Raw genomic sequence first — 13582 nt, 5'->3', positions numbered from 1 at the left:
TTTCAAAGGATTTAGTTCATTTGACAGAATGTAGTGTGAAAGAGAACCACACCGGCTGAAAATGTAACTGATGTTGCAATACGGCCCCCAATCAAACCGAGTCTACGCTGCGCGACTACCAGGTGGGGAAACAATGTACAAAAGTTCACAGGGAAATCCCAAACAGCTTAATTTACATTGACATGTTCTTTGTTATGAACGTCACAACACCAGATACTTTAAAGGTTTGTGTTTTAAACCATTCAGGGACCAGCAGTGAGCATTTCCTTCACTCTGGAAAACAGACACCATGTCCATTTATAGACATTATAATAGAGCAGCAAGGAAACAGTGGGAGGAGAAGCAGGCAGAGGCGTCGTATGGAGGTAATAAATCCCAGCTGGGATGTAAACATAGGAAGGGACAGATAAGAGCTGCTGTCAGTACTGGAACCTGAAGGTTTTCTCTCCGATTATTTACAGGAAGAGAAGGTTTATGGGAACTGTATGTATTTATAAGTTTATTTATTTATAAGTTATCAAGTCGCTCTGTCCACTGATGCTGGAGTTTAGGAATGTTTTAATGATATTGTGTTGATTCCTTTTCCTCACTCCTGCATCTGTTTGTCTGCAGGTGCAAAAGTGATTGAGTTTGATGGCAAGTGCTTGTGTTTGTGTGCGGAACGAAGGATTTCCACGTAAACAATAAGTTTTCTCATCCATCCAAACCAGGAATAAAAACTTGAAACCCTGCTGATTATAATCTGAGGTTGTTGTCTTGTATCTGTTGACTTTATAATTTAGCTTCCATTGATCATACAATTGCACAGATTGGAATTATGAAAGCAAATTTGCTCCATGGAAATATGCCAATTTTGAAAAAAACTAAAGTTTTTTGAGTTTTTGCGTTTCCCTTACAAATGTAAGCAAATCTTTGTCATTATTTGGCTAATCTTGAAAAAAAAATTGTGTTTCTATGAAATAAGAAGTAAAATCGCAGGTGAATAAGGTTGTTCACATAAGTCATTAAAAAACACGCTTTGCTGTCATCCTCTTACTACTTCCTGTTGTCTTCTTCGTCGTTTCCGCCAGTAGTTACAGCCGGTCGTTGATCACATGACTTGTGTGACGCGAAAAAAGTGTTGACTTGTGGATTTGCAAAATACACTAATTAATTTAATACAACTGAAAAACACCTGCTTTTATCTTGACCAAATGGGAGTTACGAAAATAAAGTTTGGGGAGAAAACAACTTTTGCAACACAGGAGTCACGTGGTCAACAACCAAACTACTGCTGGCATAATATAGCAGAAAGTGGCAGGACGGAGGTAAGTTTGTTCACTTAAGTTTGTCAACAAGTTATTTACATGTGATTTATAACGTTTCTTATCTAATGGAAACGCCGCAATTGCGAAGTTGTGTTTTTACGGCAGCAGTGGAATATCGACAAAGAATTACGTCACGTTTGAAACTTAGCTAGTCTAGTGCAAAAAGGTAGAGTTTTTTTTATTTTTTTCTTCCATTAAGCAAATTTAATTCCAATTCGCGCAATTTGATAGCCAATGGAAACTACTGCGGCTCATACCATATTGGTGTTTGTGCACAATGGTGCTATAAGAAAAGAGCTTAGCTGCTCGGCGGCTCCTGCTCCCAAAATAACACAAGCAGTGATGCTGGCTGACAGACAGACAAACACACGGGGCCGTGCAGGTCTAAACTTGGGTTTCCCATGCCGGGTTCACTCGGCTCCCTGTTCTATTCTCAGATCATGACAGAAAATGTGCCAAGCTGAACCAGCCGGGAAGTTAATGCTGCGTTACTTCCTGTCAGATTCAAACCCAGATACCAGCCCGAGGGACATTTTAGGGCTTCACACACACAGAAAGTAACGCAACCTCTCGACCTGTGTGTGGAAGGGTGGAGATGTTTTTTAAGATATCCTCTAAGAACGGAGGTCCACTTACGTAGGAGCTTCTCAATGTGTGTGTGTGTGTGTGTGTTTGCATGTTGTTGGCCATGTGTGGGTTGTGTGTTGGGTGATAGAAGTGGGAAAAACAGGAAAGAAAACAATATTTTGAGGGTGTGCATTACAAGAGGTGGAGAATGGTGTGTTTTTGTTTTTAGCTTTCGGAATTAATGGAGATCAGGAGTGTCCAAAGTGCGGCCCGGGGGCCATCTGTGGCCCTCTGAATGATTTTGTTTGGCCCCTCTCTACAGTTCCAGAGGCAAAAATGACCTGTAAGCACAGGCGGTTGATGCAGATGGATAATTTTGTTTTCAATTGTTTTAGATTAACAATTTTTGCACTCAAATAAAATCTTTAATTTACAAAAAAAGGTACAGCATTCATTTAAGTCTAAAGTGGTTTTTTCATTTGTAATGACTTTGTAATATTATAGGACTACAAACATAGCAACTCTTTCTCAGAAAATAATTGAGCCCCTCAGAACCCCCCCACCCCAATATTTACTTTTTATGACCCTTTGTAAAAACATAAAAATTAAAAAATTAAAGTAAATAATAATTTTATTATCTGTGCAGATAAAATAATGAAAGTTACATACATTTTTGCATTTAATAAAAAGGAAAAAACGCATGTGCTTTTAACTTGACTGCTTTGGCCACCAGGACAAACGTTTTGACCACCACTGATGTAGATGAACCAAGAAAAACTTATAAAAAATTGATCAAAAGTCACGTATCAGTAATATTGTAATCCTTGATTTTATGTCCAGTTTCACAAAAAAAATGTGTACTACTCCTGGTTTTTCAGGCAGTTAGGTGTTAAATTGCGCAGAGATTATAATTTTAAACATTGCATTTGTGTAAATTTAGGTTTGATGCTAATTAGACTCATTAAGCATTTAAGGAATGAAGCAATCATAGTGTGTTATTTCATCTATGCAATTTGGACTGAGTCAAAATACACACTTTTTACACAAAAATGATTAATTTCTTGGACATAAAAACATTTGATTGAAAAAGGAAATGTATATTTAAATTCCACTTCTCTGATTTTCCTTTGTTTAATTGAAACGCAGTTCATGATAGACTAAAGTCCTCAAACTGTGGGACAGTTTCTTCGATTGTGTCCAGTTGCATCATGAACGACACAATGAGCATTGTTTTTATTTCCTTCTGTCTGGTTGAATCGAACTGCCCGTCTGGATTTGTTCCTCTTATCCACTGAAACTGAACAAAAATAACGATAAAGATCTTCATCAACAACCGATGACGGCTCACATCCCCATGCGCGTGTTTGTAGTTTGTCCTGGGATGACCTCTGTATAAATACGATGAACTGAATTTAGATCTTTAGGACTCCTCTGTGGTTGATAACCTCTTCTGGCTTGTTCATTGTCCCGTCTGACCCTCCTGCCTCATTTCTGCCTGACAGGGCAGGAAATCAGAGCTCAGGACTTCATGTTGCAGGAAGTGACAGAAAGATAACACGCACACATAAGGACATTGTTTGTTGGTGGTTGTTATTTGAGAACGGACTCAACAAAGCAAGCTCAGGTTAGCTTTGAAATTAGAGTTAGGACTGATTTGGTTTTGATTTCATATGTCGATACAACGTCCTATTAAAGACAACGAAGACTACAAGAAGCAGAGATTCAACCCTAAGTTCATTAAGTAGAAACAAATGTGTATTAAATAACATTAAAAAAGTCAAGTCAAGTTTATTTGCATAGAACTTTTAAGCAACAAGGCAATTCAAAGTGCTTTACATCATAAAAAAAAAGACACAATAAACATAACTTTTTGTTAAACGTCATCGTCAAACTCACCGATAAACATCATATATATCGGTCGATGTTTCATTTGTAGTGGTTCAAAATTAACTCTAATGTTTTAGTCTAGATTTAAAAGAACTCGGTGTTTCGGCTGTTTTTCAGTTTTCTGGAAGTTCGTTCCAGATTTGTGGTGCATAGAAGCTGAATGCTGCTTCTCCATGTTTGGAGAAGCAGCATTCTCCAAACATGAGAATGCTGCTTCTCATGTTTGGAGAACATGAGAGCTTCTCTGACCTGGTTCAGAGAAGCTCTGAACCAGGTCTTCTGGTTCAGAGCAGAACCAGAAGACCTGAGGACTCTGGAAGGTTGCTATGACAACAGCAGATCTTTAATGGATTGTGGTGCTGAGCCATTCAGTGGTTTATAAACTAACAGTATTTTAAAGTCTTTTCTCAGTGTAGGGACTGTAGAACTGGGTGATGTGCTCTAACGTCCTGGTTTTAGTCAGAACTCCAGCAGCAGCATCTGGATCTGATTGATTTGTTAGTCAGACCTGTGAAGACGCTGTTGCAGTGATCAGTACGACTAAAGATAAACGCTTTGATGAGTTTCTCTACATCTTGTTGGGACATCAGTCATCTAATCCTGTAAACCAGTGGTTCTTAACCTGGGTTCGATTGAACCCCAGGGGTTCGGTGAATGCTCATATGAAACTGGGGGGTTTGGTACCCCAAAAAAGGTTAAGAACCACTGCTGTAGATGTTCTTCAGGTGACAGAAGGCTGACTTTGTAACTGTCTTTATGTGGCTCTGAATGTTCAGGTCAGAGTTCATCATTACTCCAGATTTTAGACCTGATCTCCTGCTTCCAGCATCGCTGGCATCGCTCCTCTTTAAGTCCAAAGATAAAAACTTTAGCTTTGCTTCTGTTCAGCTGGAGAAAGTTTCGGCACATCCACACATTGATCTGTTCAGTCACCTGGTGACACCATAATGTAAAAATTGTGACAACAGCAACTTTGATGTTTTTCTGTTGCTGGTTCCATGAAGATGTAGCATAAAGTTGAAAAGTGGTTGTTTAACAAGAGTTCAGCTGTTTTCCAGCTCAATTCATTCAAAACGACTCATATACCTAAAACAACATTTATTTAGCTGCTGCTTCACTGGAACCTTTTATATTATATTCTTATTTTCCTGGATTAAAAACAATATCATGTTGCAGTGGCAGTTATAATATGTTAATTTGACTATATGGTACTTATCCGACATTTTTTTTTTCTGCTTCAGGGTCTAAGAAGAAGACGAAGGTCATTAAAAACAACCCCAACCCGGTGTGGAACGAGGCGAGTTTCATGTAACCCAACTATCAACATATCAAACTTGATGAGAAACTTTACATTCTAATATGTCAGAATATATTTGCAGTATTCAAACATCCATCCATCCATCCATTGTCTTGCACCCTTGTCCCTTAATGGGGTCATAAGGGGTGCTGGTGCCCATCTCCAGCTAGCGTACTGGGCGAGAGGCGGGGTTCACCCTGGTCAGGTCGCCAGTCTGTCGCAGGGCAACACAGAGAAACACAGGACACACAACCATGCACACACACACTCACACCTAGGGACAATTTGGAGAGGCCAATTAACCTGACAGTCATGTTTTTGGACTGTGGGAGGAAACCGGAGAACCCGGAGAAAACCCACCATGCACAGGGAGAACATGCAAACTCCATGCAGAAAGACCCCAGGCCGGGAATCGAACCCAGAACCTTCTTGCTGCAAGGCAACAGCTCTACCAACTGCGCCACTGTGCAGCCTGTATTCAAACATATTACTATATTTATAGATATTATCTTTAATGATGCAATTAATTTGTGTTACTGAATAAATACATTGTCGGAGTTTCAGGTTTTAAGAATAATTTTTCATCCATGTTTTCAAACACATGTTGGTCTGATTGATAATCAAAATGGAAAAATTATTTTCTCATACAAGCTCATCTATACCTACCAGAAATCTGTAGAAAAAGTCAAAGCTAATGAATTTTCCAGTAAATACAGATTTTAAAAATAAATATTTACATAAACAGCTAAACTCCAGCACCACCATAAAACGCCACACTTATGCAAACAGCACGTTAGAATAATTTTAACCAGTGATGTTCAGAGTTAGTTATTCTATTTTGAGAATTTACCTTTTGATGCTTTTTAATGTTTTTCTGACGTTATTTTCTCTCTGTTAGGGATTCGAATGGGACCTGAAGGGGATTCCTCTGGACTCTGGAGCAGAAATTCACTGTGTGGTCAAGGATCACGAGAAAATGGGAAGAAACAGGTACAAAAGTTAAAATGTCTCACTGCTAGCTTTTACAAACAGTTCATATTTGTGCACTAGCAATAAGTCAGCAAGTTGTTTGAATAGTTTTTGATCCACTTATTATTTCTAGAGAATATTTTGGTATCGATCCGATAGATAAATACGGACCAGTATTGCCAATATTGCTACTTTTTATTGCTTAATGTTGATACATCAAACTACTGAGATTTAAGTAGTGTTTTGTATTTTCCGTTAAATGATCTTGTTAAAACCTTAAAAATAACTTAAAGTTTATAGGTGTTTGCAAAATACGTTAATATCACATTAACAAGATAAATAGAAACAGTAAATAGCAAAACTAATTTGTGTGATTTTTTTCTAAATAAACAATATGCAAAAAATTATAATTTGAGAGAAAATAAAAACAATTTATTTTGAATTGGAGGTGAGAAACTACAACACAAAAATAACAACATTTCACAAGGAAATTTGAAACTAAAGTATTCATCTTACAATTTTATATTTTAAACATTATAGTTACGATGTGAGTTTGCAATGAGTAAAGCTTCGGTATTAAACAACATTTCATCAGCTGCTCTTCTTCTTTGTCTCCAGTAACCAGAGTTGGGTAGTTATATTTACTCAGTTACATTCACTTGAGGAACGTTTTTGGTAAAAATTTACTTCTATTAGTATTTTTACTGTGCTGTACTTTTTGTTTTTACTCAAGTAATTTTATTATGAAATATTTCTGCTCTTACTTGAGTAAAAATATGTTGAATACTCTGCCAGCAATGTATGGTAAAGGTTTGTACTGTTTACAAATGGGAGTAAAACCATGTCATTGTGTGTAATCTGGGTTTAATGAGTGGGATTATTAAAAAAGAAAAGACCATGTAAATGTTTGTCTTCATTGGTCTGGTCAGGTTTCTGGGTGAAAGTCGGCTCGGTCTCCGAGACGTCCTCAACTCTCCCAACTTTGCTGCCACCTTCACCGTCTCCCTGCTGGACACAAAGAGGAACAACACAGGGGTGAGCCGATCAACCGACACAACTCCAACACGTCGATGCCACTGATCTATAAACACCGAACAATTCTGTTAACTAAATGAAGCCTGGAGATGTAGGTATTATTAATTTAGTTCAGTGTGCCTCAGCAAAAGGAAAAATAATGGAGAAAAAGCATTAAAAAACAACTCAAAGCCAGTATTTTCTCGCGCTCTGTGACAACTACGCTACACACAGACACTAGTGTTTCAGGATTCAAAAAACACTCAAACATTTCCCACACAAAAAGCAGAACATTCATTGCGTCACAGTTTTATGCTTTTAGGCTTAATGTTTATTTTGCAATTATTAAAAAGCAATCAGTGTAGTTGATTAGCTACTGCTGCTACTAGCTGAGCTAGCACAGCTAATTTAAATGCCTGCTCTGCTGATGATCTGTCAGAGTTGGTGTTTAGGTCGCATTTTTACATTTTTTTTAACTGAACCAAAATACAGCAAATCCCACATCACATCTACATGCTGAAGTTTTCAAAGTCAAGCTAGCATAACTGAACTACTTCCTTCTTCTTTGCTTTTTTTTCTTAATTAAAACTTTTTTCTGATCTTATCTAGTTGTTGCAGTGTTGACAAAACACAAATTTATCTTTTATATCACATTTAAGGTTTAGTGCGTTACATTGATAGCTTAACGGCTAAAACCAATGCTAGTCGTTGCTAGCAAGCAGCTTTTGGCCCTCCATTAGGGAGATGGGGGTGTGACGTCAAGCTGCAGGGGGTTCATATAACAAAGATTTTTCACAGATTTGTGATTTAAACGAAGCTGCAGTCTGTGCCAACCCACAATGCTTTGCGCCCACCAGGCCACGCTGACCCTGCAGGTCTCCTACATCCCTCCTCCAGGATCGGCTCCCGTTTTCCATCCTCCCTCACAGCCGGAGTCTCTTCCTCACAGCAACCCCAACATAGAGCTGGACACAGTTACAAGTAACACAAGCTGCGTATAAAAGCTAATTAATAACCGCACAGACAACAACAGTTGGGTTTTCTTCAAATAAAACATGTCCGCCTGTTTTCCACCCAGTGATCTCTCTGGATACTTTGGGCGAGGAGGACACAGAGAGTATGATCATGGTGGAGCCTGCGGAGGAGCCAGGAATTGACGACAGTCGGTCCCTGGTGATCATCGGCCCCCCGGGGCCTCCTGGCCAGGAGTCGCCCACCAACCAGACGCCCAAACGCTCCCCACCGGCCTACAACACGCATGGAGGGCTGAGGAAGAGGAGGAGAGGCGCCAGCAGTCAGCCCAAACCGCTGGCCAACAAACCTCAGGACATTCAGGTGGAGCTTCAAACTGTACAGGATTCAATTAGGAATGAAATGTAACGTCACTGAGATTTCTGCTGCAAACAAATCTGAGTTTATGTTTCAAGGTCAAATCAAGAACTCTTGTGAAAACCGACTCTGTAGGTTATCAGTGAAAATCATGTTAAAAATTAAACTGAAAGACAAATTCAACTGAGATACAAAACTATGACGGAGTGTTAGAGCAAATAAAATAAAATAAAATTACAAGAATAATGTCAATACTAGGAAAATTAAGTACAAGATAATATTACAAATTTATTCGTGAAATTTTATAACTTTATTTTCAAACTTATGACTATTCTGATATTATTTTTTTATTTTTTGTAATATTAATTTATTTTCAAATTATTTTCAAAATATTATGACTATTCTCCTATTATTGCAACTTTATTCTGGTATTATTTTGACTTTATTCCTGTATGACTTTATTTTTGTACTTTTATTACTTCTCAAAATATTAAGACTATTCTCATACTATTACAAATTTATTCTCATTTATCTGACTTTATTCCTATACGACTCCACTCTTGCAACATACTAACTTTGTTCTGGTAATTTATTGACTATTCTTGTAATTTTATTTATTTTACTTTTTCTTAGTATTGCCCTAATTCTCTGTCATACAAAAGACAGATTGTGGAATTATTTTTTTTAAGTAAAATCTTAAAAATAATAGTACTTTTTGCTGCACAAACGCAGCACAGTTGATGGACACAAAATGTGTTTGATTTAGTAAATACGGACGGGCTGTTTGACCTTTAATGACCTCTGGAAGCAATAATTAATAGGTTTAAAAAGATATTAATACAAATGAAAACTTTTGATTCAGCAACAGCTTGGCTTAAGAAGACGGTTTTCACTCGGTTTTTACCGATTCTCGCTCAACAAACCGTTTCTGCTCAGGTTCGTGTTCGGGTCGTTGAAGCTCGACAGTTACCTGGAGTCAACATCAAACCCGTGGTGAAGGTGGCAGTCGCCGGGCAGACTAAGAGAACCCGCATCAGGAAGGGAAACAACCCGGTCTTCGATGAGGTAAGCAGCTCCTTCTGCAGGGGTGTCCAAACTGAGGCCCGAGGGCCATCTCTGGCCCTAGGAATAATTTTGTGTGGCCCCTGACTGCAGTTCAAGAATTACACAAATCTGATTCTTACCCAGAGGTGGGCAGAGTATCCAAAAAATATACGCAAATAAGAGTTTTACTACTTCAGCACATTTTTACTCAAGGAAAAGTAAAAAGTAGCCGTCCAGGAAGTTATTCAGGTAAGAGAAAAAATGTCTACTGAGTAACTGGTCAAATTATCAATCATTTAATGTTTAAAAATCACATCAGCAGACAGACCAAAATATAAAGTTAAGTAGGAATTTTGTTATTTCAAGGACCAAAATGACAATAATTCATATAAATAATAATAAAAAAAAACTAAATCAGGCAAAAGAAAATGTTTCCAAATCAGTTTCTTTCAATAAAAACCAGAAACTGCAGGTGTGTGTCTGTGTCTGGTGGATTTCTGGTTAAAAATGTTTTTAATTCAATGGGTAGAAAATCCAAACATTTTTCTCAAGTAAGAGAAGAAATACTCCAGAATGAAATAAAGAGTAAAAAGTACAGCGTAGTAAAAGTACTCGTAAGAGTAATTTTTTTCTCAAAAGTTACTCAAGTAAATGTAACTATAGTTACTTCTCAGCTCTGTTCTGTTGCATATGGAGCCAATATTCACACTTTATGTAATTAGGTTGAGATTTCCACAGCAGATTTTATCTTCTTAACCTGAAATGTTAAATACAACACAAAGAATTGTTGCTTTTATTTTAATTCATATTATGCCACAAACATCTAGCGACATTTTACCCAGAAACACACCTGGTGGACACATCCATTAATTACACGCAGCTTTTAGGTTTTAGAAGAAAATTCTTATTTTTGTTGCTGGAAGTGAAATAAAAATATTTCATAGAAAAACAAAGTAGAACATAATTGTCCCAACTGTGAACATTAGGCAAAAACCATGTAAATGAAAAAAAAAAAATTTAAATATGAATTCTTTAGCGTATTGTTGAGCAGGTAAAAGATAAAAATGTCACCATAATATAATTTTTGCATTTTTAATTGGGGAGAAAAAGGCTTATTTTGTCTTACTGCAAGGATCTTTATGTTTATTTTGTGTCAAACTCAAACATTTGTCGATTTCCCTCTGCAGACGTTCTTCCTGAACTTTTACGAGACGCCGTCGGAGCTGTTTGATGAACCCATCTTCATCACTGTAAGCCTGAATTTAGATTCTGAATCATCTTTCAAGGCAAATATGTAGACAACACATTTATTTTATTCCTTACAAGGTTCAGTTTTCTGTTATTTGGTGATGTGGACATAAAAGAAGCAGATTTTGATCAGGTATTTCTCACCACAGGTGTGTGACTCTCGCTCGCTAAGAACTGACGCTGTAATCGGTGAATTCAAGGTAAAACGTTCACATCAGACGTTTTAACTTTTAACTAAGTTCGTCCTTCACACTGAAAGCTTCTGCAATCATAACAGACACTCAGACGTCTTTGCTGAACATTTTGTGTTCAGCTTTTACTGAACAAACAAAGGCAACAACTCTTTGTATCCTAGCAACCGTGACAAAAGACAAAACCACATCCTGTTAAGCATTCTTCAAAATAAAAGACTTCCTCTCTCCAAATAAATCATGCTTATACTTAAATATGTTTCACTTCACCTTTTTGTAGATGTGTAAAATCACAACAATTTAAGTCTAAAATTTGTTATTTTTCACTACAGTTGGATGTTGGCACTGTTTACAATGAACACAGTAAGTGCGTTGTTGTTAGTTTTTTTTTATACTTTTTGCCATTTTATTGACAAGTAATTTTGATTTTCCCACCCTTCAGGACATTGCTTTTTGAGGAAATGGCTTCTGCTGTGTGACCCCGACGACCTCTCTGCCGGGGTCAGAGGTTACCTGAAAGTCAGCGTGCTTGTCCTGGCAGCTGGAGACGAACCACCGGTGAGTAAGAGGCATGGCTGCAGATCTGGAAAATATTTCTCACTTAAAATAAGAGGACCTCTTTCTCTGTTTTTCTCTTTTTAATGTACTTCTTTCAACTTTACAAGAGAAAGATGACGTAGAGATGTAGTTTAAAAAAAGCATTAGCATGTTATAAAAAAATATAAGCAAATTATTTGAAAATATTTGTATTTGTTACACTTAAAAAGCATGGTGATGTAAATGCCAGTTACTGATTAAAGAGTTAAGATAAAGTTGACTGATTAGCAACCCTTTTTTTTTTACATTTTTCCTTGAGGATTGACCGTTAAAACATCACTCCATGAAGTGCTTTAACTCATGACAGCCCCCAATAATCACCCTTGCTTTTTGGTATCCTGTCTTTTTCCATCATGTTACAAATTCTCTGCTTTATCTCTGTCATCCTCGCCTTTGTAGCAAATCTGTAATTTTTGGTGGACAAGTTGAGCGCTACTAAGGTGATAAATCAAGCTGAGTGTTTATATTTTAAAACAGAACAGCATATAGCTAATTTTCCATCCCACTTCGGACTCTGTTTGGACCTTTCCTGTTCTGGTATGGCCCCGCCATCTTTATTTCTGTTTTAACTAGCTGTGACTAAAGAGCAGCACCCTCTTCTGGATGGCGACCAAACTACAACGCTAAAAGAAGATCTAAGCAGACGTTATTAATTGATTAGATCTAATTTTAATCTCATAAACAATTAATCCACATTTAATTATAAGTTGACTAATTGTTGGCATCTCTATTAAAAAGCCCTATGAGATAAATGTTAGATATTATATGATATCTGGTTATCTGTGTGGTCTGTAAATGATGATAAACTGACATCAGAGTGATGAAAGTAGAATAAATTTAATACAAGCAACTAAAGTCAGCAGTCTGAGGCTGTGACGTATAAATATAAAAGTGATAATAAAAAGTCAAGTTTTTGGTCTAAGTTTTTATATTAGCGAAGCTTTAGTAAACATTATATTTTCTGTTCATTCTCCTTTTGAAAAGCCCAGAAATTGAAATAAAAATGGTTAATTTGACCCTAAATGCATTCTTCATTGTAGGTATTGAAGCATCTCCTGTCTCAAAGGCCATGTAGGTTTTTCTGCAGTAGATACATTTAATTTAGAAGGAGTGAAGGCAAAATGACTCTTTATATGGTAAAGGTTGCTAAACTAAACATTGGCTTTTCTTTTATAGGGATGGCTGAAAAACATATAATAACATAATAAATTCATATCAGTCGATATCAATACTTATTGTTTAGTTTCTCTGTTTTAAATATCTGAAATATCGCCGAACTGCTGGCAGTATTTCAGAGCAGTTAAGAGCCTCAAACTGCTGCTGTGGCAGTTACTCCGCAGGTCGTTGCTAGGTAACCGAAGAATGAGCGAGTTGCTAGGTAACCAAAGAGAGAGCTAGCTCATTGTTTTTCAACCATTTTTGAGCCAAGGTACATTGTTTTACTTGAAAAAATCCCGAGGCACACCACCAACCAAACATGTAAACAACGATGCTTTGTAGCCGCCTATATTATAATCATTCTTATCAAAGTGTCTTGAATAGGAATAAAATAAACACAAAAATGTATTTTTATCACATTTTACATTTCTTATTTCAAATTGCACTTAACGTGTCCACTTCAAAAATACACCTGAACAGAACCACAACACTGTGGTGTTAAATTTAAAGAAGTTGTAGAAAACTTCAAAGTGTTTTACAAACTAATCCACAAGCATTATTATAGCCGGAATACAGAAAATAATTCTTATTCTGAAAGAAGCAATAATATTTGGGAAACATTTCACTTCATATTCACTGTTACAATATGGAGAGTTGCATGTACAAAATGTCAATATCTGTATATTTTACCCACCTGGTGTGAAACCTGTGCATGTTTGGATGAAAACAGCTGATTTTCTGGCAGAAATTGAAGAAAGACAAAGTTCTTCCTCAACAGATCTCTGTTTCTCTATGTTTTTAGTTTTTATAGTAGCCAGGCTGGAGAAGCTCACTTCACACAGACATGTTGTGGGAAATGGACTCATGTTCTTTCCAACTACTGCTGAGCTTCACTGCCTTTTCCATCACTGTCTTGCTAGATTCAGTGCTCTCACGGCTACCTGTAACATTCATGCATCACTAATTCTCTTGTT

At 37.0% G+C, this 13582-nt stretch overlaps 1 protein-coding gene across 16 annotated transcripts in view; it reads left to right on the top strand.

Annotated features, from left to right (window-relative positions):
* The window catches only part of dysf (dysferlin, limb girdle muscular dystrophy 2B (autosomal recessive)), a 100953-nt gene that overhangs the window by 7104 nt on the left and 80267 nt on the right, over nt 1-13582 (top strand). For all 16 annotated transcript variants that reach the window (XM_008435628.3, XM_081600089.1, XM_017310460.2 and 13 more), the window contains exons 2-11: nt 5003-5058; nt 5957-6048; nt 6957-7062; nt 7899-8022; nt 8120-8376; nt 9307-9435; nt 10602-10664; nt 10812-10862; nt 11186-11216; nt 11296-11411. In XM_008435628.3, coding sequence (XP_008433850.2) covers nt 5003-5058; nt 5957-6048; nt 6957-7062; nt 7899-8022; nt 8120-8376; nt 9307-9435; nt 10602-10664; nt 10812-10862; nt 11186-11216; nt 11296-11411 — 1025 coding nt within the window. The remainder of the gene's footprint in view (nt 1-5002; nt 5059-5956; nt 6049-6956; nt 7063-7898; nt 8023-8119; nt 8377-9306; nt 9436-10601; nt 10665-10811; nt 10863-11185; nt 11217-11295; nt 11412-13582) is intronic.

The sequence above is a fragment of the Poecilia reticulata genome, chromosome 18 (assembly GCF_904066995.2).
Source record: "Poecilia reticulata chromosome 18, P_reticulata-male-v2, whole genome shotgun sequence".
NCBI classification, from domain to species: domain Eukaryota; kingdom Metazoa; phylum Chordata; class Actinopteri; order Cyprinodontiformes; family Poeciliidae; genus Poecilia; species Poecilia reticulata.
This window is presented reverse-complemented; position numbering and strand designations above follow the sequence as displayed.